Genomic DNA, 26851 nt, shown 5'->3' with positions numbered 1-26851 from the left:
AGTATAAAGATTTAGTATATGTGATGTCAAATTGTTTTTAAAATACAGTATATATTTTTTCCTAATCTCATAAAATATGTGCTGAAAATGGCAACTAGAAATTATACTGATTAAACTTTTAAACTAAACTGTAGTTAGTCTAACTTTTTAAAAAGGATTACATAACTTTGGAGGGGAAGAAATTATTAGAAGGGGTGACATTGGTTAATTGATCATATAGGGTTCAGGTGTAGGTTTCTAAGTTATAAGATCTGTAACTTGTGCCCACCACCCAATATCAAATCTTCTCCGTCACCATATATTAGGACTTCCTTCACCCCCACACCCCAAGGGTGCCTTTATAAATCTGTAAACAGAACTTTTACTTAAATGGGGGGGCTGGAGTAGGAAATTTAGCACTGAAACATTAGGACTACCTTCCGTTATAAGCATTTTTCTATTTTTAGCCAAGTAGGCAGCTAGGGGGAAAAGATATGGAAGAGTTGGATGTTTTCTCCACTATTGTGTTGTCTTTAACTCTTTTAATCTATTGCTTAGCAACTAGAATACTTTCACCATTCAGTTAGTAACACAGGGAGATGCAAGATTTTCTCCCTCTTTTCTTTTTAACCTCTTTGGAGTGTTAAGTTAGTAATAGAATATTATATAAGGATAGTGGAATTAGGGCAAAATAAAGACACTAGGATGCAAATACTAGAATTAACTTTGGAGAGTAAATTACAGGAAAACTGAAAGGAAACATGATTTTAAGAGGCATGGATTTTTGATATCTCTTTAATATTTGTTACTATTTTATATTTTACTTATTTTTTGTTAATCCTATTCTGAGGGTATTTTTCCCCATTGATTTTTAGACAGTGGAAGGGAGGGGGAGAGACAAAAGAGAGAAACATTGATTTGTTGCCTGCCACACTTGCCCTTGCCCAGAATCAAACCTGAGGCCCTTCAGTCTGAGGGCTGATGCTCTAACCACTGAACAAAGCCAGCTAGGGCTATTTGTTACTATTTTAAATGCAACTCTATGTCTAGTAAGAAATGAATATTTAGAGATTCTCAGAATCAGAACTGCTAAAATGTGCTTTAGCCCTAGATAACTCACATCAAGTACGCTCTCTGCCTTTAGTCTGGCTTTTATATAATAAATTATAGTCCCTTAAGTTATCAGTCCTTAATGAAATGAAATGAAATCTATAATAAAAGTGTAATATGCTAATTAGACCGGTAGCCCGGTGACCAAAGCCGGGGCTGCGAGGGCCAACCCCCTTGCACGAATTTAGTGCATCAGGCCTCTAGTATATATATAAAAGCTTAAGTGACCAGCCGGTAGCTATGACACATACTGACCACCAGGGGTAGATGCTCAACGCAGGAGGGGAAACCACAGGCACGGAAACATGGAACTGACTGATGAATCTCAGAGGGGAGAGGAGAGGGCAGGAAGAGATTAACCAAAGATCTTATATGCATACTAGGGGCATCGATGGGGTCCCTCGGCCTGGCGGCCTGGCCTGCAGGAATCTGGCTGAAACTGGCTCTCCAACATCCCCCAAGGGGTTCCAGATTGTGAAAGGGTGTAGGCCAGGCCGAGGAACCCCACCAGTGCATGAATCCGTGCACCGGGCCGAGAGAGAGAGAGAGAGAGAGAGAGAGAGAGAGAGAGAGAGAGTGTGTGTGTGTGTGTAAGTAATTGCATTTTCCAGCTTACACTTTAGCCCTAGCCCCAAACACTCAGGTGAAACCCAGGCAGCTGATTTTTAAGTTGCATGAGGCTTCTGGTGGTGGTGTTAGAACCACAACCTAGCTTTAGTTTAACTGAAATGTTTTAAAAACAATAGAGTACATGTTGCTGGTTGACTAATGGCAAAATGATGAATGTGGTATAACTGCTACCTGAGGAAAATAATTCTCGATATCAAAGCCAAAGTAGGAATAAGGGTTATTTCTATAAGTTGGAATAAAAGCCAAGTCAAAGATTATGAGATGTCTCTATCAGAGATGATTGAAGTAAGAATGCTTCTGCCCCCATCCCCTTTTTTGATGTTTCTTGTTTTATAGAATAGATTTAAACCCTTGATCAAGTAAATTAGTCTAACAGGAGGGTAATCAAAACAAATTTAAAAACCATCAAGCTAGCTGTTTGCCTACAACGTGATAGAAATAGGTAAAAGATCATTAGGGGGAATCCAGTTGAGCTACAAAACAGCCCTTAAAAAAGATTAAGCTGTTGCTTTTTGAGGGAAACACACATTATTAATGATAGAATTAACAGTCTTTGTTCATATATAGAAAGAAAACTGTAATGGTTTAAAAAACTATATAAATAATGTCAACCTGGCTAGATCTTTAAAACTGTTCATTTCAATCATATTTCAGTAAAGGTGAGGAAGCTAAAAACTGTCAAAAGGAAAGAGCAAATTACAGGAGGATTTCTGTAAAATACACGATATAAAATTTGGTGACTACACAACTATTATTTTTTATTTTATTTATTATTTATTTATTTAATATTTTGGATCGGTCCTCACCTATGATTTGGAAACATTTAAAGCTTTATTTATTTAAAAATTTTTAAAAATATATTTTATTGATATTTTACCGAGAGGAAGGGAGAGGAATAGTTAGAAACATCAATGAGAGAGAAACATCGATCAGCTGCCTCCTGCATACCCCCTTACTGGGGATGTGTCTACAACCAAGGTATATGCCCTTGACCGGAATCGAACCTGGGACCCTTCAGTCCACAGGCCGACACTAGCCACTGAGCCAAACAAATGGTCAGGGCTGCATTTTTTTTTTTTTTTAAATCCTCACCAGAGGATATTTTTCCATTGATTTTTAGGAAAAGTGGAAGAGAAAGGGAGGGACAGACGGAAATATCGATGTGAGAAGCACATCGATTGGTTGCCTCCTGCACGAGCCCCGATCAGGGCCGGGGCTGGAAAGGGCCTGCAACCGAGGTCGAATCTGGGACCCTTTGGTCTGCAGGTTGACGCTCTGTCCACTGAGACAAACTGGCTAGGGCTACTCAACTGTAGTTTCTATGAAATTCATATACATGCTCTGAAAATATGGACAAGAAAAGACCAAATTCATGATAGTGACTATTTTTAAAGAATGAACGAAGGAAGGAAATGGCACTGGAGAAATTTATTAGAGATGACTTCCATAAGTTTTAGATCTTTTATGCTTAAAAGAAAAACAGATTCTAGATAATGGCTACATTGATTTAATATTTTTTCTTGGTTTGCATTAAAATTTTTTAAAATCTATTTTTATTGATTTCAGAGAGGGAGGGAGAGGAAGAGACAGAAACATCAAGGATGAGAGAGAATCATTGATCGGGTGCTTTCTGCACCCCTCCACCCCCTTACTGGGGATCGAGCCCACAACCCAGGCATGTGCCCTTGACTGGAATCAAACCTGAGACCCTTCAGTCCGTAGGCTGACGCTCTATCCAGTGAGCCATACCAGCTACCTAGGGCATGCATTTTTAAAAATTTAAAGCTTTCAAAATAAGCTAGGATTTAATACATGAAATTTGAGGACATTCAAAAATGCAAGTTTACAATATATTTAATAGACTATTTAAAAAATTAGTCTAAGGATCTTAATGTCATATATAGCTATAGGTATTTGAGATTTAAAGTATTAGACCTAGTTTATATGCCTTCACACAATACATTTTAATAGATAAATTTTGTTAAGAGGTAGGTTGGTGACTCTTGTAAAACAGTATACCATTATTTATGTAAGTAGATGAAATTTTCTATGTTGTTTTTGGTTGATTGTAAGTACTGAGAACTTGTTTATGTCAGAGAAGATCTTTGATTTAAGAACCCCAAAAAGGCTGTTGTTTCAAAGGAATAAATATTCCTATTTTTAATTGAAGTTTGAGTGATAACAAACACATTTTTATTTCTATAAAGACTTATTATTTGAGTGTTTCTGAAAGTTGGTAGAATCATTGTCCTGTTAGGATTCGTGCCTTGTTCAATACCATTTTAATAAATGATTCAAAACAACAAGTGAGTTTAAAGTTCTTCTTGTATAATATTTTAGCAAAGAATGGCTCAAGAAGTACTGACACATTTAAAGGAGCATCCTGATGCATGGACAAGAGTCGATACAATTTTGGAATTTTCACAGAATATGAACACGAAAGTAAGCAAGTAGTGGTTTTAAAATTCGTTTATTTCTTCTTTTCTTCCAGTCATAAACTTTGAGGAAGGTATCTCATTTTTAGTATGAGCATTTGTTATCTCAAATCATTTAATATTGTTAACTTATTCAAAATTGAGTATTAAACATAGAATTAATTCTTGCAAATAGTCCTAAGAATTATGAAGCTTTGTAATTGGGACTAGTATGCAAGGTGGCTTTTTTGTTTGTTTGTTTTGGTTTTTTTGTTTTGCTTTGTTTTCTTTTTAGAATATGTGTACAGATCTAAGTAGCATAAATTCTGAATGTATTCAGAGATGAAACATAACATCAGAGGAGTTTTTGGGGGCAAGTAATCAATATAATACAGGCTCTAAGCACCTCCAACACCAAGTTGTGTGGGCAGTGTAAAACCCTACTCTGTGGTGCCAATGCTTTTAATGGGACAGCTCTCAGTTTTTATTTGCAATTGAAAATGTTATAATCCAGGTCCTTTTTCTTAAGTTTGAACAGAAGGGTTGATCAAAATGTGTTTTCACTGTTTTAGGCTTGGTGATTCACACTTCTCTTTAAACTGCATTAACTTAACAAAATACCATGCATGGCATTCTGTTTAATATGCACAAGGTTTCCACTTGCTACACATTGTGTTAAAACAGAAAATAGCCATGTTCACATCTGTTTCTGAAATCAGACTGTGTTAATTAACAGTTTTAAAATATTAATTAGTTTTGACATCTTGTAAATTTTCGGGCAAAAATACAGTTCAGAACTTCCTCAAAGTGCTAACCTTAAGTAACATAACAGTGTTTGCCTGTTTGCTTGCCTGGTAAATTTTGCTTTTTATACTGACAGACATTACTAATGTTTAAGTTGATTTATCAACAGTATTTTTAAAAACTCAAATTTGTCTTGTGAAAAATGAGATGATTAAAGGAACAGAAAGAAAGCAACAGGTAAAGAATTCTTCGATTTACATAAATTACAAATGATTTGGTGCTAAAGTTATGCACTCTGACATTTGGCTTTTATGCAATCATTTTTTTTTTCTTTAAAGATGTTAACACTACCTGATATTAATCATAATGTTCCATTATGTTGATTGCTTGTAATAGGAAGAAAAGGGGTGTCTTCCTGTGCAACTGACACAGCTAGGCTTTGACGGCAGGCCTCCACAAGGTCTACCCTTTTGATTCCCTTTAACTGAATTCTGTTCATCAATTGTTTTTGTTTCATGGGCGGTGGGAGGGGAAAGGGGAATTCAATGCATAAAATAAGTATTTCTGGGGGCTCAGTAGAAATTTCTACCATAGGGATCACTTCATGCATTTATTTTTTTCGTTTAGTCTTTGCTGTTTTCTGTCCCTCATCTTCATAACTCAGCAGTGGATTTCTCAAATCCTGAGATGTAAAGCAGAAATGTAATTCTTTAGAATGATTGAATTACTTGTGGATATTTCCAAAGTAGTCATTTTTCATTGGCCTTCGGATTTGGCTGTCACTTTAGATTTTGGGGTGTGTTTGTTATTGTTTTTTAAATATACTTTTATTTCTTTCAGAGAGGAAGGGAGAGGGAGAGAGAGAATCATCAATGGTGAGAATCATTGATCGGCTGCCTTCTGCATGCCCCACACTGAGGATCAAGCCGACAACCCAGGCATGTGCCCTGACCGGGAATTGAACTATGACCTCCTGGTTCATAGGTCAATGCTCAACCACTGAGCCATGCCAGATGGGCCACTTTAGATTTTTGAATAAAGATATTATTGTTCAAATAAATATGAATTCAACTGTAGACGCTAATTGTTTAGGACAAATTGGGTTTTAGGATATTATGATGGTGATCTATCTATTTCTTTGACCTAACTTGTGAAAAGCTTATATTGGGCTTCTTGCTTCAGCCCCCTTGGCAGAAAGACCCAAATATGAGTTGTGTCTTCTGCAAGCTTATGCTTCCTTTTTACAGTTGGAGAAAGGACTAGAGGTCAGTAAACAGATCATTGAGATAACAAAGTATCAAATATAAAGGAAGATGTAAATAAATGTAACAATAAAGGAAGGGAAGACTATCCTTCGATTAAAAACTAAGCTGAAAAACTATGACTAAATATGGTAATGTTATTTAAATTATTACTTTTTACTGGTATATTTGTGGTTGCTTTGCTTCATAATTTTTAAAGATCTTTTTAATTAGTTTAGTATTAGCAAGAGGATAATAGTCCATGTAATTAAAAGTTAATTTACAATTTTAACCAGAAACTTTCCCTTTTTGTTTTATTTACATTTTTCTGAGACCTTTAGAGAGGTGTAAATGAATATGATAGAAAGCTTCACTATTTACTGCTGATTATGAAACCCCTGCATCAAATTTATATTTTCAGAATTTTGCTTTGGCCTTGCTTTTATCTTGGACGTCTCTTTAAGGAATGTTTTGCAAATGAAGGATTTCAGTTGAAAATTTTCCTGAAAAGTGTGAAATGTTAAAATGAAAGAAAACAGCAAAAACATTTACTGTTTGAGCACAATGTAGTTTGGGACAGTCTATATTGTGCTTTGGATAAAATGAGCATTCTTGTGATCCCTTTGGTTGAAATACTAATGCTCCTATTTTATTGTGTGATGACTAACCATTTTAAAGATGAACTCTTATTCTCAGCCAAAACTTGCAATCTGAGGTCTATATATGAGTGAGTTTACCTTTCAGGTATTATAGCTGATTCTTCCCTAATTTAACCGTTAAAACATACCACAATAATTTTGTCTTTTTTCTTCCTCCTGTCTATCCACACTAATTGGTCATGATAATAATTTTGGGTTTTAACTCCTACAGCATTATAAATTGTTAGAAATATTCTTGACTATTTAGAGTGAGTAATCAGCAGGAGGGACAAAATGGCTTGAAAGTGGTATCTGTTTATTCATTTTTTTACATTTTCAGTTATAACTTCTATATTTAGGAAGGAATACCTGAAAGGTAGATACAGATTGCAACATGCACTTGTATTATTTTTGACTGTGCACAAAAGTTTATCTTTAAGTTAATAGAAATAGCAAATATAAGGGTGGGGTTAAAATTTAAAATTAAACCCATGGGCTGTCTTGCTGCTCCTTAAATAACACACCAGTGATGTTTGTAAAGACTTTCTATAGAAAGTATCTTTGGCAATACTTTAATGCTTGGCCAAGAGCTTACAACTCCTAGAGGATGGTAGGAAGCTTGACAGCATCCAAGCAGCTAAATTCTTAGGAACCTGGTCGTGTTAAAGTACGTGAGCCTGTAAGCAGTCATTTATGCTGTGAATTCATATCTGGCTTCTACTTCCTTCTACAGATAAGCCCAATTGGCTGCAAAAAGGCTTTTTATTTGGTTCTTCCTGGTGTGAGCATGTGTAAACAGCAGGACATTAAATAGAGTAGTAAACAATAAAATGAGGAAAATGCATGAAAACTCAGTATATGGGTGAATAGATCCTTGTTTAATATATGTAATTAAACTTGGTAGCAGAATGTTTTTGAAATTTTAGATGTAAATGTGTGAATGTCTGTCCATTTGTGAATCTTGAAAGTTGATATTCTTACAGTAATATATTCACATATCTCTGTTATCCAATTTTCAGTATTATGGACTACAAATTTTGGAAAATGTGATAAAAACAAGATGGAAGATTCTTCCGAGGAACCAGTGTGAAGGTAGGAAATATTTTATGAAATTGTAAATTCAGAGAAACTTTATGAATCCTGACATTTTTTATCATAGTTAAGTATTTGGGTAGTGGGTGTATTGAATCTAGTTTATTATGCTCTAACTGGGCCTGGCCTCGGGGGATCGGGCCAAAACCAGCTCTCCGTCAAGCCCTGAGGGGTCCTGGATTGCGAGAGGGCAGTTCTTGGATTATGCACCCCAGAATCAGGCTCCCTCCTCTCTGGTTCCCGGTGCGTCACTGGAGAACTGCAGCTGCCAAGTCACCTCAGCTCGGCATCTCCTGCATTGAGTGTCTGCCCCCTGGTGGTCAGTGTGTGTCGTAGCTACTAGAGGCCTGGTGCACGAAAATTTGTGAAAGAGCAGGCCTCTCTTTCCCCCAGCTGCTGGCACCGGCTTCCCTCCTATAGCCGCCCGCAGGCACCCGAGGACCCGGGCTGCTTCCCTCCTCCGGCAGCCTGCAGGCACCTGGAACCCGGGCTGGCTTTCCTCCAGCCCCAGCTTGGTCGGTCTAATTAGCATATTACCCTTTTATCATTATAGATAGATAGATAGAGATTATGGATGTCATCATGTGGCAAAGCAGGTTGTTTATAAGGTTATCTTTTTGGGGACAAAGGACACCATACTATTCAAACTTTTTATAATATTGTGATGAAAAATATGAATTTAGTTACTCTGGAACCATGTCTGAAGTGAATAAAATTTGAATGTGTGAATTGTTTAAAAATGTAGGACAGTAACTGACAAGTAATGAATGTTATAACACATCAACAGTACACAAACTTAAAGAAGAAAAGGAAAAAAACATTTTAAAAATCACAGTAAGCCTTTACCTTTTGAATTGTAAGAGGTTGACATCTTAAAATAAAGATAAGAAAATGAAGATATGGTGAGCAAAAGTAGGTTTACAGTTGTGAGTATGTGAAAGTTTATTGTTATTGTAATATTTTCCATATGAACAGTTGTAAGCCCACTTTTGCCCCACCTGGCATTTAACTTTTCCCTTTGTATTATTTTGGTAAAAGTAGTCATAGTTTAAGAAACATGGGATAAGGTAGACTCTTGGAATTCTTTGCATTTACTTTAATTTTTCATGTATTGCCTTTATTGCCTACTTTATATCACTTGTTTTAATCTCTGAAAAACATAGAGTCTGTACTTTATAATAGGGAGTATACTACTTTTGGTGGTATTTTCTTCTATTAAAATACTAGAGGCCCAGTACACGAAATTCATGCACTGGGGCGGGGGGGGGGGGCGACACCCCTCGCTTCTTACTGCTCGCTGCTCCTTAGTGCTGCCGTGGAGTGGGAGAGGCTCCTGCCTCCACCGCTGCGCTCGCCAGCCATGAGCCCGGCTTCTGGCCGAGCGATGCTCCCCCTGTGGGAGCACACTTAACCACCAGGGGGCACCTCCTGCACTGAGCGTCTGTCCCCTGGTGGTCAGTGTGTCTCACAGTGACCAGTCTTTCTGGTCATTCCACCATAATAGTTGCTTAGGCTTTTATTATATAGACTAGAGGCCTGGTGCAAAAAAATTGTTGCAGGGGCTGGGGTGGGGAGTGTTCCTCATCCCGGTCTGCACCCTCTCACAATCCGGGACCGCTGGCTCCTAACTGCTCACCTGCCTACCTGCCTGATTGCCCCTAACTGCTTCTGCTTGCCAGCCTGATTGCCCCCTAACCACTCCCCTGCCGACCTGATCGCCCACAACTGCCCTCACCTGCTGCAACCTGCCTCCTCCATGTGAGGTGGTGGAACCTCAGGATCCCCAGGCCTCACTGTGCAGAGCGGCTGCCAGGCCCCACCTCTGCTGTGCACATGCCATCTTACGGTGGCTTCACACATGAGGGCGCGAGGACCACCTAGGCTTTTATTAGTATAGATGCCCCTTTCTTTGACTATGGATCTTTAAGATGTCGTCTTTCACTTGATTTCTCATGTCATCTCTTTTTTAAAAAAATACATTTTTTTATTGATTTCATTGAGGAAGAGAGAGATAGAAACAGCAGTGATGAGAGATAATCATTGATCACTGGCTGCCTCCTGCACACCCCACACTGGGGATTGAGCCCGCAGCCCAGGCATGTGCTCTGACTGGGAATTGAACTGTGACCTCCTAGTTCATGGGTCTATGCTCAACCACTGAGCAACATGGGCTAGGCTCTCATGTCATCTTTATGGTGGGATAGGGACCTGGATTTATTCAGCTAGTCTGATTATCTATTTAGCATGCTTAGAGGTAAATAAGACAAGTTTTAATGACAAATATTTTTAATATATTTTAAAATAAAGATTAAGAATGATAGTATAGGAGGAAATAGTGTCTCCAAAAGAAGTTCCTATTTCTTTAAATGTTTTATTTTGCATTGCAACCATTTTAGATCATGTTCTGTGACCGTCTCAGAAACTAATAAGAGCAGTTTGACTGTTGGCCCAAATAGATCCTTCATACTTTCCCATTGCTCTTTAGGGACCTTAGATGCTGTTTTCCTTTACTACTTTTGTTTGATACACATGTTCTGGGCCTCAAATTTAACTTCGGCCGTGACTTACCATACCCAAAAAAAGTGTTTACTCTTTTACGTCAGTACCATTTTACTGTAGTATAAGTCCCTCTTTTGTTTTTAAACACCTAGACCTTTACTTGTGATCACATAAAGACTGTACTAGATCAGTGGTTGGCAAACCGCGGCTCGTGAGCCACATGCGGTTCTTTGGCCCCTTGAGTGTGGCTCTTCCACAAAATACCACATGCGAGCGCACACATACAGTGCCATTGAAACTTTGTGGCCCATGCACAGAAGTCGGTTTTCGGAAAGGAGATAGACGAAACAAGTATACAAGACAAGTGTGGATGGGAGAGTTGGAAAGGGTCAACCTCATCGAACGTACCTCAGTCAGATTGAGGACGTTTTTAGCAAAGGCCAGTTTAGGAGTACCCTAATTAAGTTAATAACAATGTACCTACCTATATAGTTTAAGTTTAAAAAATTTGGCTCTCAAAAGAAATTTCAATCATTGTACTGTTGATATTTGGCTCTGTTGACTAATGAGTTTGCCGACGACTGTACTAGATGATCTTCCATGACCTTTTCCAGGTTTAAATTTAAGTGATTTAAAATTATACTAGTTTATCAAAGTCATGATTATATTTGTTATTTATAAAATTAGAGGCTAAGGGTCTACCTGAGGATTCAACATTGTTTGCTTTCTACATGAAGGGGAGTGTGGTATATTTGTTTTTTGTTCAATTTAAATTTAATTCTTTATTTATAGTGTTACATAAGTTTCCTTTTTTGCCCCATTGACCTCTCCCCGGCCGCTCCCATCCCCCAGCACATGCCCTCGTCCCCCCTGCTGTCTGTGTCCATTGGTTATGCTCATATGCATATATATTTGGTTTTGTATTATGACATCGTAAGAGCTCCCATATATTAATATGCAAGTATCCAACATATAATATTTCAGAGGGCTTAAGACTTTACTTTCAAGAGCCTATTGTCATGTTTGAAAAGACTGGAGGGGAAGCAGTGGTGATTATACTGCTTGGCTTAAGAGAATTCTGTTCTGTTCTTTTCTCATCAGTAAAGCATTGGAAAATAAATTCAGTATTGTATTGTCAGTACTGGGAGGCTTCTCCAGGCTTAAGATTTTGTATTTCATAGAATATGCTAGTATTTCTGAAAGTTAATTTTCCTTCATCTTTAAGTAACTTTGGTATTGGAAATGAATTAGTATAACCCTTCAAGTACTGTACATTTCTTTGTCTTTGTCATGTCGTTTAAAGCTGTCAGCGCTACTTCTTACTCTATCTTAGCATATATATTTACTAGAGGCTCGATGCACGAAATTCATGCAAGGGGCTCGGCTCCCACCCGCCACAGCAGCTGCCTCTGTCTTGGCCCCCACCACGCCGTTGTCCAGAAGGACATCCGGTATAATTAGCATAGTACACTTTTATTATTACAGATTTTCCTGGGCACATATTGTGCATCTGCTTCGAACAAAGCATGATTAGGTATTAAGACTCTATAAATATATCCTTACATCGGAGTGCATGCTAAGGGTCAGAATGTGTTAAAAGAAGGGAATAATGATTAGGTCGGGCCCTTTAGACAAGTTCCTTCATACAATTGCAATGCTTGTATTTTAAAGGAAGTGTAGGTTTAGCTACACAAACAACAAACCAAAATAAATTTTGTACATTTTTTCCATCTAGCAATTTTAAAAATCTGATTTCAAGTGCTTGTTCATAAATGGTTAATTTTCACATGTTCTTTTAGGGTAATGGTACTTTTAATTCAGGCCTCTTGTCTTAAGCACTTTGCCAGGAAAATCTCTGACAATTCTAGACTGTGTTTAGATGTTTCTTGCTGCATGTTCCCTTAGTAGATTCTGTACCAGTGGATCACAGATGAATACAATTTCATTGAGCAAAAAACACACAGGTAATAATTAGCCAAATAAGGACATTTTAAAAAAACCACACAGTTAAGTGACATTTTAATTTAAAAATGATCAAGGGAGATACAATGTTCATAATAAAACATTTTTTAAAATATATTTTTATTGATCTCAGAGAGGAAGGGAGAGAGATAGAAACATCAATGATGAGAGAAAATTATTGAACAACTATCTCCTGCATGCCCCTATTGGGGATTGAGCCTGCAAACCTGGGCATGTGTCCTTGACTGGAATTGAACTCAGAACCCTTCAGTCCACAGTCTGATGCTCCATCCACTGAGCCAAACTGCCTAGGGCCATAATAAAACATTTTAATAAATTTAGATTTATATAATACAAAATCTGCTACATTGCTTTGTTGTTGTTGGGGTTTTTTTAGGCCAGAAGAAAACGTTAACTATTTGTAGTCTCCCTCCACCACCACCGCCATAACATTTCTCATACGTGGCTGTCATTGTTTTTTCTCTCTCTCTTAATACCTCAAAATGTTAGCTTAATGATGTTAAGGATCAGAGAATGTCTATTGCATTCTTATTTCTTGGTACATGTGTCAGTATATAATTATTCAACTAATAAATTGCATATTATTGAGTTAATGTTATCCAATTTACTGAATTCTTCTACTTTAAGGAAATAATGACTTTCCCTATATTTTTACTCTTATAAATTATATGTTATATAATTGATATCTTTGAGGTTAAGTTTTGAAGCGAATATTTGCAGAGATGAGTGATAAGTCAAAGACTAAATATTTTTGACTTAAAGATGAAGGAAATTTTAATATGTGAAGTAGAATAATTTCCAGATGGGGCGTGTGTGCTAGTCACTGGAGTAATTAAAGATATGCTAGAATTGTCAGTGATATTGAATCTATGTCTTAGTTGCACAACAACTTTCATTATTCAGGTAAACCCCCCTCCCTTTTAAAAAATAATTTTAGAAAATTCTGTTGTTGTTAGTCCTCAGCCAAGGATATTTTCCATTGATTTTTAGAGAGAGTGGGAAGGGTGGGGGGAGAGAAACATTGATTTGAGAGAGATACATTGAGTGGTTGTCTCCCACATGCACCCCAGCCCTGGAACTGGAATCAAGTTGCAACTGGTACATGCTCTACACCAGAATCAAACCCGGGACTCTTCAGTCTGGGGGCTGACACCCTATCCACTGAGCCAAAGCAGCTAGGGCTAAAAAGTAATTTTTGTACTTAGTTTAGAAATTTTAAACCATAAAGGAGTGGGGGGAGATACTAAAACTCCTTTTATTCCTCCCTGAAGTAATTATTTGTATAAAGGTATCTCTGTATTTTAAAAAATTTAAACCAAAGGCTTGTGTTTTATTCTATTAAGGCATATGATTTATAAATCATTTTATGAGATAGATATGAATTTGCTGATATTGGAAAGAGGAGTGACGAATTAATGAATAGTCCAAAGTGATATACAATCATAATTGAACATTTGGCAGTTTGGTCACTTAAAGTAGTTGGACAAAGTTTCTGAGTTGTGCAGTTCTGTGTTACAATTTATGAAGTTGACAGACCAAAGCTGATTACTCTTAAGGTTTTTTTGTTTGTTTCTGTTAATCCTCACCCTAAGATATTTTTCCATTGATTTTTTTCCCCCCACTTTTCTATTCCATTGATTTTTAAGAGAGAGTGGAAGTGAGGGGAAGAGACAAAGAGAGAGAAACATGAATGTGAGCGAGACACACATCAATTAGTTGCCTCTTGCACATGCCCCAGCCGGGTCCAGATCAAACCTGCAACCCTTTAGTCCGTGTGCCTAATCCTTAACCACTGAGCAAAACCAGCTAGGTTACCCATAAGGTTTTATACAATGCTTTCCTTTGGAATGAGGCACATGGTAATTTACTATATGATCTTACATAAGTTTCTGTACCTCTTTGAATTTTGACTGTCTTGCCAAGGTTATTGTGATATAAGAGGTGGAATATGTGTAAAGCTCTCTGTGCCTCTAGGTGCTGGATATGAATAAACAGCATGTGTTTTGAAGTCTTTTTTTTTTCCATAAAAATATCTCCATTTCCATTTTACCATCCTATATAATAAAACCCTAGTGTGCAAATCAACTGAATGGCGGAACGACTGGTCGCTATGATGTGCACTGACCACCAGGGGGCAGGCGCTCAACGCAGGAGCTGCCCCCCTGGTGATCAGTATGCTCCCACAGGGGGAGCGCCGCTCAGCCAGAAGCTGGGCTCATGGCTGGTGAGCACAGTTGGCAGGAGCCTCTCCTGCCTCTGCTGCAGGTGGGCCGTAAGGAAAAAAGGGTCCCAGGCTGCGAGAGGGTGTGGACTGAGCTGAGGGACGGGCACACACACACACACACACACACACACACACACACCCAGTGCATGATTTTCATGCACTGGGCCTCTAGTATACATATACTAGTCTCAAGCTATTTTGAAAAAATTTCTGCAATAGCTTCCTAACTGGACTTCTTTCTTTTATTATTAAAAGTATATATTTTATTGATTTTTTACAGAAAGGAAGGGAGAAGGATAGAGAGGTAGAAATATCGATGAGAGAGGAACATTGATCAGCTGCCTCCTGCACACCTCCTACTGGGGATGTGCACGCAACCAAGGTACATGCCCTTGACCGGAATCGAACCTGGGACCTTTCAGTCCACAGGCTGACGCTCTATCCCCTGAGCCAAACCGGTTAGGGCTGGACTTCTTAATACCCACATTTGTGTGTTATAGTCCCCGTAAAGGATTTACCATGATATTTTATTTATTTGTTTGTTTATTTATTTATTTTTAAAATATATTGATTTCAGAGAGGAAGGGAGAAGGAGAGAGAGATAGAAACATCAATGATGAGAAAGAATCATTGATCGGCTGCCTCCGGCACACCCCCTACTGGGGATTGAGCCTGCAACCCAGGCATGTGCCCTTGGCCGGAATGGAACCTGGGACCCTTTAGTCCGCAGGCTGACGCTCTATCCACTGAGCCAAGCTGGCCAGGGCTAGGATTTACCATGATATTTTAAAAACAGAACTCATTGGGTCACTCCCATGCTTAATTAAGACCTCCCATTGTACTGAAGATCACATGTTCAATATGTTGATTGTAAGTGATGCTGGCTTTTAAAATTATTTGTATTTGCTGTTTTGTTTGTTTTATTAAGGTATAAGTTGCCATACACTTTGCATAGCATTTCTAAAGTGTATAATTTGATAAGTTATATGTTATTTTTTTCGGATCCCCAACCGTCCCCATGCCCCAGTCTGCTTGTGCATGCCGCAGTCTGCCTGTGCACACCCCACCCTTGACTTCCAGCAGCTGCCAGCAGCCCCCTCCCCACCTCACACGCCCTCACACCAGATAGCCCCACGCAATTTGATAAGTTTTAATTTATGCATATACCCATGAAGCCACCACTATAATCAAGATGTTCATCTTGGCCTGGCTGGCGTGGCTCGGTGGTTGAACATCAACCTGTGATCCAGGAGGTCATGGTTCCATTCCTGGTCAGGGCACATGTCCAGGTTGTGAGCTCAATCCCCAATGTGGGATGTGCAGGAGGCAGCTGATCAGTGATTCTCTCCCATCATTGATGTTTTTATCCCTTTCTCCTTCTTCTTCTCTGAAATCAACCTACAGTGGGGTCTTGACTTACGAGTGTCCTGACTAACGAGTTTTTCGAGATACGAGCCGACTCTCAGCTGATTTTTCACTTTGAGTTGCGAGCTAAAATTCGGGTTACGAGCCAGCTTCAGATACCCCACCGCTAGTTGGCTCAGCAAACGTCATAGTGAACACCACAACATCAGCCCAGCATCACGTGTCTCACTCGTTCACTTTTGATTTGACATACGAGTAATTTGAGTTACGAGCTCCGTCACGGAACAAATTAAACTCGTAAGTCAAGGCCTGACTGCATATAATAAAAGAGAAACATGTAAATTGACCATCCCTTTGCTACACTCACCAGCCAATCAGTAGTGAATATGCAGATTAACTTCACAAAGATGGTGGGTTAATTTACATGCACAGGAGCCGGGCAGAGAGCAGAAGCGGGTGAGCCAGCAGCTTGGGGGGGCCGTGGCTCCCTCGGTTGCTCCCTTGGGGGGACTTGACTTTCTTGGTTGCTCCCTTGGGGGGACGTGGCTCCCTTGGTCACCGGGCAGAGAGCAGAGCAGGAGAGCCGGATGTTTAGGGGGCCATGGCTCCCTCAGTCACTCCCAGCGCAGGGAACACCAGGAATTCTGGGAATAGTAGTTCTGGTGGCAGCACTAGGACCTGCGGCAGAAGCCCAGAGCATGGGGAGCACCAGGAATGCTGGGAATCGTAGTCTGGTGGCAGACGGATCTCCTAGACCAGTGATGGCGAACCTATGACACGCCTGTCAGAGGTGATACGCGAACTCATTTTTTTGGTTGATTTTTCTTTGTTAAATGGCATTTAAATATACAAAATAAATAACAAAAATATAAGTCTTTGTTTTACTATGGTTGCAAAGATCAAAAAATTTCTATATGTGATACGGCACCAGAGTTAAGTTAGGGTTTTTCAAAATGCTGACACGCCGAGCTCAAAAGGTTTGCCATCACTGTCCTAGACACTAGATCAAAATGAGCCTAGAGCAAGTTACTGTTCCAGTGGGGGATGGAGGGAAAGCAAAGATGAGAGACATAAGTAAAATCACAGTGTCTAGGAAAAAGTAAAGGGAAGATATCCTAAAACTTCCAGGAAATCTCTACCAATGAAGCAAAGGGGGAAAAAATGCCTCTATTCTGTGAGCAACAAACCAAACTGGGTTGGGGGTCTCAGACAATTCGCTCATATGATTGCAAAGACAGACAGAAACTCCCAGATTGGAGAGGGCTCCCCTGAGACCTCCCAGATTGGAGAAGGTACAGGTAGAGCTGAGGGACCCCCTCCAACACTCCCACCAACCCCCTCTCCCCCCATGCATGAATCTTTGTGCACCGGGCCCCTAGTATGTATATAAAAGCCTAAGCGACCATTCGACCGGCTTACTGGTAGTATGATGCACACTGACCACCAGGGGACAGACGCTCAACTCAGGAGCTGGTGAACGACAGCAACTTTGCAGAGTGCCCTCTCGCACTCCAGGACCCCTCCGGGGGATGTCAGTCTGCCAGTTTCGGCCCGATCCCCACAGGCCAGGCCGAGGGACCCGGGCCTCTATTAAAAATATACTTTTTTTTAAAAAAGAAAAGATGTTAATCTTTTAATTACCTATCCTACCCTCCAACCTGGTTTCTATCACCCACATCGTGTAGGTGTATGTTTAACTATTTTCCAAAATGGTTGTATCATTTTACATTCTTGTGAATGTAAAGTATATGAATATGCTTTACATCCTCACTAAAGCTTGGAATGGTGAGTGTTTTTAATTCTAGCATATGATGGCTTCTGGTTTTAATTTGCATTTCCCTAATGACTAATGCTGTTGCGTATTCTTTCACATCATCTCTCTATTGCTCTCTATTGAACACAGATGGTGGTTGTTTTCCTTTGTTGGTAATTTTGAAAAGAAAATTTAAGTTTGGGGTTCTTTTTTTATTATTGAGTTTTTACAGAGAGGAAGGGAGAGGGATAGAGAGTTAGAAACATCGATCAGTTGCCTCCTGCACACCCCTTATGGGAATGTGCCCGCAAACATGGTACATGCCCTTGACCGGAATCGAACCTGGGACCTTCAGTCCGCAGGCCGATGCTCTATCCAATGAGCCAAACCAGTCAGGGCTAAGTTTGGGGTTCTTAAGCCCTTGTGTCTAAAGCAAATTCATAAGAAATTCATTCCCCCACCCCCTAGAATGTGGTGTTAGAAGTATTATCAGTCTTATCTTAGACAGGTGCCCCTATTTGTATGTTTGTTCCAGTTTTATACCATGGTGGGATAATAAAAATATAATATTGATTTAAATACATATTTTATATCTAAAAAACCAAGTCAATATTTTCAAAATGTCCTATTATATTTTAGTGTCATACATATTTGATAGAAAGTAATTTTCTACCACTTCTGGTAAGGTAGCACTTACGTTCTTACAAAGTTTCCTATTTATGTGGAATTAGCATAAGATGTTTACTTGAGACTTAACAATACCTAATACTTAGCTTGTATATAGCAATAGGAAATGGGAACCACTTATAGAAAGACTTGATTACAGGAGGGTGGATTTTAATAAATTTGCTTTTTTTGTTGTTAGAGGAAAAATTGTTAAAGATTTAATAAAATAAAATTGTCTTGTAAAATATACACAACAGTCTTTGTCATTTCAAGTGTATGATTTAGTGTTGGTAAGTACATTCACAATATTGCGCAACCATTGTTACTGTACCGCTCCAAAATTTTTCATCATCCCAAATTGAAACTATCCAGTAAACATTAACACTTTACACTCTCTCCCCAGTACCTATTAACCACTATTACACTTTCTGTCTCTGGATTTGCCTATTCTAGTCATCACATATATGTGCAATCATGCCATATTTGGGGGGGGGGGTAGTCTCATTTCACTTAGCATATTTCCAAGGTTTGTCCTATGTTTTATTTATTTATTTTTTTATATTTTATTGATTTTTTTACAGAGAAGAAGGGAGAGGGATAGAGAGCCAGAAACATCGATGAGAGAGATCGATCAGCTGCCTCCTGCATGCCCCCAAGTGGGGATGTGCCCGCAACCAAGATACATGCCCTTGACCGGAATCGAACCTGGGACCCTCCAGTCTGCAGGCCGACGCTCTATCCACTGAGCCAAACCGGTTCGGCATGTCCTATGTTTTAACATGCATCAGAATTTTGTTGCTTTTTATGGCCAAATAATATTCTATTGTATGTTGAATACAAGTACTTATTCGTTCCATTTCTGTATAAACATTTGGGCTGTTTTTATATTTTGGCTATTATAAATGATGCTATAAGCATCTATGGGAGCCCTAGGTTAAGAACCCCCACTTTTGAATTGTTTTTAGCTATTTGTCTCTTTATATTGCTGATCTCACAGGTTCATTCCATTGAGTGACCAGGATGATATTATGGACTCCTGACAATAAGGCAATGAGAAGAGCTATTTTAGAGCACTATACAGGGTGGGGTAAAAATAGGTTTATAGTTGTTCGTATGGAAAGTATTACAATGATTACTAATACAAGAATAAATTCTCTTACGTGTGCTTACAACTATAAACCTATTTTTGCCCCATTCTGCATTTTAGTGTCTGCCATGAGGTAGTAACCACTTGAACTAAAGCCCACCCTCACCCTATATTTCAGAGACTCTCTGATGATTGGTAGCTTTAATGGACAGATGCTTATAATCTAAGGCACAGGAAAAGAACCTTCATTTTTTACAGTTTTGATGGAGGGATTTACTTAGTTTACTCTTTAAAAAAATATATTTTCATTGATTTCAGAGAGGAAGGGAGAGAGATTAGAAATATCAATGATGAGAGAGAATCATTGATTGGCTGCCTCTTGCACCCCTCCTCCTGGGTATCAAGACTGCAACCTGGGCATATGCTCTTGATCTGAAATCAAGCCTGGGACCCTTCATTCCACTGGTAATCCTCACCTGAGGATATTTTTCCATTGATTTTTAGAGAGAGGAAAAGACAGAGAAATACCATGGGAGAGAAACACTAATTGGTTGCCTCCCTCAAGCACCCTACCAGGGCTGGGGCCCAGGGAAGGGGCCTGCAGCCGAGGTATGTGACCTTGACCAGAGTTGAACCTGGGACACTTTGGTCTGTAGGCTGATACTCTGTCCACTGAATCAAACCGGCTAGGGCTGAGCTGCTTTTCAAAAAAAATTTTTTTAACATATTTTTATTGGTTTCAGAGAGGAAGTGAGAGGGGGAGAGAGAGAATCATTGATTGGCTGCCTCCTGCACATCCCTTATTAGGGATTGAGTGTACAATCCGGGCATGTGCCCTTGACTGGAGTCCAACCCAGGACCCTTTAGTCCACAGGTCAACACTCTATTCACTGAGCCAAACGGGCTAGGGCTGCTTTTCAAAAATTTTTGAGTAAACTCTAGGAAGGAATTGGGGGGAGGAGTTAAGGTACTTGATCAAATAAGCTCTGATATCTAGCAATTGGAAATTCTGGACAGTCTTTTAAAAAGTCAGTAGTGCTTGGTCAGAAAGGTGGTGGTTTATATATAAAAGTTACAGTCTTTTGAAGGGAAAGAAGTACCAACTATGGTAAAGTGACATTAAATTGAGACTTTATGAGAATCTTCGTTGTTGTCTACTTATATTGCTTTTTTCCTATTTTCATCTTTCACCCTTCGTTCCATCTACAGTGTATTTTAGAAGCCTCTGAAAAGAGAGTCAAGATAATTAATGAATCGTTAACAGAGAAGTAGAAGGCTGTCTCATCCTGTTTTATATTCTCTGAGGCTGAGAAAAGCCTCCAAATCTTACATATTCCGACTAGAGGCAACAGTAGTTTTGGACATTGTCTGGTTCCTTGTGACAAAATTAGAAGAAAAGTAGTGACTCTTTTTAGTTTTGGGAGAAAGAGAAACATCAACTTGTTGTTCCATTTATTTATGCATTTAATTGGTAGATTTTTTTTATGTGCCCTGACCAGGGATCAAACTCCCAATCTTGACATATCAGGTTGATGCTCTAACCAACTGAGCTACCTGGCAGGTTCCTGAATTTCTTACTACATTGTATTGTCAGCCATTTAATCAAAGAGCAGGCTGCCCTGTCCAGTGTTTCTCAATGGTTTAGAGCAGTGGTCGGCAAACCACGGCTCACGAGCCACATGCGGCTCTTTGGCCCCTTGAGTGTGGCTCTTCCACAAAATACCATGTGCAGGCGTTTAGAGTGTTGGCCTGCGCACCAAAGGGACTTGGGTTCAATTCCCAGTCAAGGGCATATACCTCAATTGTAGGTTCCATCTCAAGCCCCCTTCAAAATTTTTTGAAAAGTATCTCAATTAAGCAGCTTGGGGATAGTACGGGAAGCAACCAATCAATGTCTCGCACATCAATCTTTCCCTCGCTCCCACTGTTAAAAATCAGTGGGAAAATATCCTTAGATGAGGATTAACAACAAAAGCAGGCTGTATTTTTGTTTCTATTTTTAAACTTTTATACTTGGATTAAGAGGTTTCAGAGGAATGCTTACTCTTTTTTAAAAAAATATATTATATTGAATTTTTTACAGAGAGGAAGGGAGAGGAGAGGGATAAAGAGTTAGAACAGTGATGGCGAACCTATGACACACGTGTCAGAGGTGACAGGCGAACTCATTTTTTTGGTTGATTTTTCTTTGTTAAATGGCATTTAAATATATAAAATAAATATCAAAAATATGTCTTTGTTTTACTATGGTTGCAAATATAAAAAAATTTCTATATGTGACACGGCACCAGAGTTAAGTTAGGGTTTTTCAAAATGCAGACATGCCGAGCTCAAAAGGTTCGCCATCACTGAGTTAGAAACATGGATGAGAGAGAAACATCAATTCAGCTGCCTCCTGCACACTCACTACTGGGGATGTGCCCGCAACCAAGGTATATGCCCTTGACTGGAATCGAACCTGGAAGGAACCCTTCAGTCCGCAGGCCAACGCACTATCCACTTAGCCAAACCAGTTAGGGCAGAATGCTTACTCTTTATTTCTATTTTATTTCTTTAAACTGCCCATTTCCTTATTTTGGGTGGGCCTTAATGATAGTAATTTATGTGTAAAGAACAGAAAGGTCATTGATACCAGAATTGTTTTGATTAGATCTAACGGGTAATATGGACACGTGATTGTTGTGTGGTATAATTTAATGCTCATTTTAAAAATCACCTTATTAAAAGTAGACCTGATTTTACTTTGTGTCCACAAAGCCTCTTAATACTTTGAAGTAATTTTAGACTATAGAATTGTTGCTCAGAAAAGTACAGATTTTCCTTATACTAACAACTTACACACCATAATAGAATGAACAAACCAGAAATTAACATGTGGTTCAGTATTATTAACTGAACTGTGGACCTTAATTCACATTTCATAAGCTTTTTCTCTAATATCCTTCCTATGTTCTACAATTCATTTAGTTGTGTCTCTTTAGTCTTTCGATCTGTGACAGTTTTTAATTCCTCATTCTATGCTTTTGACACTTGAGTTCTGGTCCATTATTTTGTATAGTGGATTTTAGTTTAGGTTTGTTCTTAATATGATTAGACTGCGGTACATATTTTTTTAAGCGAGAATACCACCTAACCAGGGGCTACATAATGTCAGACATTAATTGATACTTTATTAACCTTTATCAGTGGTTATGGTGTCTGCTGGTTTTTTGTTTACAAAATTACTATTTTTCACATTGAAAGTGATAAGTATCTTGGAGAGATAATTTCACACCATGCAGATAATATCCAATTTCTCCTGAAGGCTTGCCCATTCATTTTAGCACATTGGTGGGTCTTGTCTGCAACAGTGAGTATTGTCTTTTGCCTAATGTGGAACTTATTTTTTAAAACATATTTTTATTGATTTCAGAGAGGAAAGAGTGGGAAAGAAAGATAGAAACATCAATGATGAGAGAGAATCATTGATTGGCTGCCTCCTGCATGCCCTTTACTGATGCCAAACTTGGCTTGGGCCAGCAGATCCATTCTTAAAGGATGTTCTGATTTGGTAGATGAGGGTTAGGACGCAGTTTCAGAAAGTCTTATCTATAGTTCCAAAGTTCAGACAGCTCTGAAAATTGAAAATCTTTATCAATCATTTGTCAGCAAAACCTAAATTAAACAGATGTGAGATCAGTCTTTATGTAGTGAGAAATAAAAATTCTATTAGGGATCTTGCTTTAGACCCTTTGGGCATGTTAATGTCAGTGCATCACATTACACTAAAAATATTTTTGTCTTTATAAAAAATATTTTTTTTATTGATGTTAGGGAGGGAGGAAGAAGAGAGATAAAAACTCAATGATGAGAGTGAATCATTGATCGACTGCTTCCTGCATGTTTCCCACTAGGGATTGAGCCTGCAACCCAGGCATGTGCCCTGACCAGTATCAAACTGACCTCCTGGTTCATAGATTGACACTCAACCGCTGAGCCATACCAACTGGACTTACTTTAAGCTTTAAGGAGATCTATAGTACATGCTATGTAAATTCTGAATGATATAAATTTAAAGCAAAGTTATAGAGTCTTAACTGTTTGAAGAATAAGCTGTATTATTAAGGGGTCCTTAGGTAAAAAACATTGCAAACAAAAAATAGTTCCCTAACTCTTTTTTTCCTACATTGTAGTGGGGAAATTTTTAAAGCAAATTTCCAGGTTGTGGCTAGGTAGCTCAGTTGGTTAGAGCATCAACCGGATACACAGAGTTCAGTCCTTGCTCAGGGCACATACAAGAATCAAGCAATGAATGCATAAATAAGTGTAACAGCAAATTGATGATTCTCTCTTTCTGAAAGCAATCAATAAAATTTTTTTAAAAATACTTTTCCAGAATTAGCTTAGTGTTATAATTAAAATAAATTGGGAAAGGATAAATATATCTGACCTTGATTTATAAGTATTTTACATAAAACTTTATAATGCTCACAGAGTAACATCTTTAGTGTTTTTGCAGTTTTAACCCACAAAAATAAGTTGATATGTGTGTTTGTTTAAGTGAAGAGCACATTAGTCCCTTGCGGTATTTTTTTATCTCAAAATTACTATATCAGTATACTTAACTGGTATAGCATTTAAAGATTATCTTAGAACAATGGTCGCCAACCTTTAAGACCTCACGGACCATCAGTGGCGTGTGCCACAGGTTGGTGACCGCTGTCTTAGAAGATGTTAATTTGTAATTGTTCGATCTAGATTTTTTAAGGTTAACAACAAAACCTAATAACTTAAAGTAGTGTACTAAAGCCCTGGCTAATGTGGTTCAGTGGATTGAGCATTGTTCTATGCACCAAAAGGTTGTCCACAATTCCCGGTCAGGGCACATGCCCAGGTTTCCAGTCAATGTTTCTCTCCCTCTCCCTTGCATTCTGTCTAAAGTCAATTTTTTTTAATAGTATAAAGTAGTATGTTAAATTTTTCCCAAAAAGCTAACATTGGTGATGGGATTAGGCATATTATCGGGCTGTGCTCTGCCCTCTTCATCCCCAACTTTTTGTTCCTGAAGATATGTTATAAAAATATTGATTTTTTTTTTTTCCTTCCATAGGAATAAAAAAATACGTTGTTGGCCTTATTATCAAGACCTCATCTGACCCAACTTGTGTAGAGGTGAGAGATTTTTTGAAGATTATTGTGAAAATGTAAAAGCATTCAAATATTGGATCTTCAACTTAAACCTTACTATCACAGAGCTATAAACACATATACACAGTCATTTTCAATAAATATGCAGTTATTTTTCTCTCAGGTTTCTTATGCTTTTGTTCTTAACTATAGCTATTTTAGGCTCTCATTTAAACTAAATGTTTCTCTTTTCATAGAAGGAAAAAGTATATATCGGGAAATTGAATATGATTCTTGTTCAGGTAAGTTTTCACTGTTTTCCTTAGAAGAGTTCAATGTTTCAGTTAGGCTAATTACTTGAACAAAATATTTGAACCCACTTTATTGAATAACTAAACTAACATCTTGCAGAAGTAGTGATAGTAATATTTTTTAAAAATATATTTTTATTGATTTCAGAGAGGAAATGAGAGGGAGAGAGGTAGAAACATCAATGATGTGAGAGAATCATTGATGAGCCTCCTCCTGCTCGCCCCCTACTGGGACCGAGCCTGGCAACCCGGGCATGTGCACTTCACCAAAATTGAACCTGGGACCCTTCAACCAAACTAGCTAGGGCGATAGTAGTCTTTATAATAACTATAATAGTTAACCTACTATGTAGCATTTGAAATTGTAAGACTGAAAACCCATCACTCTATGGCTCCAATATGGATTGGACTTGATTAAAATTTTCTCGTTTATGCTTGGTACTGTGTGTGTTTCCATGTTATCTGTCAGTTTTAATTATTTTTTATTATAGCATTCCTTTAATCTCTAGGACAGTTTTTCAAACTTTTTGTATAATCTAACTTTAGAAATTTTAGCTTATCTGTTTTTAATGTAAAAAAAAATTTTCCTGCCCTGGCCGGTTTGGCTCACTGGATAGAGCGTCGGCCTGGGGACTAAAGGGTCCCAGGTTCAATTAAGGTCGAGGGCATGTGCCTTGGTTGCGGGCCATTCCCAATAGGGGGCGTGCAGGAGGCAGCTGATAGGTGCTTCTCTCTCATCTGTTTCTAACTCTATCCCTCTCCTTTCCTCTCTGTAAAAAAATCAATAATATATATTTAAAAAAAATTTTTTTTCCTGAGATTAATTGGGTGTGTAAGAAAAAAGAAAATTTTCTCTTTAATAGTTTTGGGAACTTAAATGATTTTTAAAACATTTGCATTTTCACTGATAACTCAATAACTATTGGCTTTTATACTAAAGACTTTTTGTTGATAACCTATTTCTGTATAGGGAGAGGAAGGAGTACAAAGAAGATAGTTACTAACCTCTTAATTCACAGGTGCTGTTACAGAATATCTGGTTCAGAAATATCCCTAGTGTACAGTATATGCAGTACAGATTTAAAAATTGAACACAGTCTATTATTGGTCAAAAAATTACTCTATCCCCAATTGTAATGCCTCCTTTCTTCTATTAAATTTATATATCCAAACTTATGCCTATCTGGCAGATGTTATATACATACACATTAGAGCCAGATTAGACCATTTGGGATAACTGAGTGTAGTTGTAGGGCATTTGAGACAGAGGGCTTCATCTGTGTTGTACTTTCTATCCAGTGTATTTTTGTGAATGGTGGCACATTTCCTCTTTTAATAAAGCAGTAGAAAATGGAAAGTGGTTTGATATTTGCTCCTTTTAATATGACGCAATACCTTTGAAGTTTTGCCATTGACGAGTGAAATGAAATTAACATTTTCTTATTTTAGATACTGAAACAGGAATGGCCAAAACACTGGCCAACTTTTATCAGTGACATTGTTGGAGCAAGTAGGACCAGTGAGAGTCTCTGTCAGAATAATATGGTGATTCTTAAACTCTTGAGTGAAGAAGTATTTGATTTCTCTAGTGGACAGATAACCCAAGTGAAAGCTAAGCATTTAAAAGACAGGTGAGTATTCTGTTTTAGAAGCTCAAGTAATTTCTCAAACTATTGAAAGGAATTTGGGGGCAGGCTGTAAGTTTTTAAAGGATTATGATTGTTAATATGATAAATTACTTTTGTTTTTTTTAGTGCAAATTTAAATAGTTTTATAGTGAGCCTAATCTAAATCTGGAGGCTTAAAAAGTAAATATGGTGTTAAAGATAAGATTTTATACTTCATTGTCACAGCAAAAGAACGTCATACGTCACATGGGAAAGGATTGTAGGTTGAGAATTCCCTTTGGGATATGTTTTATATAGTGACTACTTAATTATGGCTTCCAAGGAAAATTACTTGTGTCCAAATGCCAGCTGAATTTTTACTATTCCTGCATCTTGTCGGTT

General features: G+C 38.3%; 1 protein-coding gene across 1 annotated transcript in view; it reads left to right on the top strand.

The window, feature by feature from the left end:
- The window catches only part of XPO1 (exportin 1), a 48543-nt gene that overhangs the window by 7637 nt on the left and 14055 nt on the right, over positions 1 to 26851 (top strand). Inside the window, exons 3-7 of the mRNA XM_070429298.1 lie at positions 4060 to 4161; positions 7776 to 7848; positions 24515 to 24576; positions 24789 to 24833; positions 26292 to 26473. Coding sequence (XP_070285399.1) covers positions 4060 to 4161; positions 7776 to 7848; positions 24515 to 24576; positions 24789 to 24833; positions 26292 to 26473 — 464 coding nt within the window. The remainder of the gene's footprint in view (positions 1 to 4059; positions 4162 to 7775; positions 7849 to 24514; positions 24577 to 24788; positions 24834 to 26291; positions 26474 to 26851) is intronic.

The sequence above is a fragment of the Myotis yumanensis genome, unplaced genomic scaffold (genome assembly GCF_028538775.1).
Source record: "Myotis yumanensis isolate MYYU_CA2020_CCGP unplaced genomic scaffold, mMyoYum1.0.hap1 SCAF_11, whole genome shotgun sequence".
Classification (NCBI taxonomy): domain Eukaryota; kingdom Metazoa; phylum Chordata; class Mammalia; order Chiroptera; family Vespertilionidae; genus Myotis; species Myotis yumanensis.
Note: the sequence above shows the minus strand (reverse complement) of the source record. Positions and strands in the feature narration are given on the sequence as shown.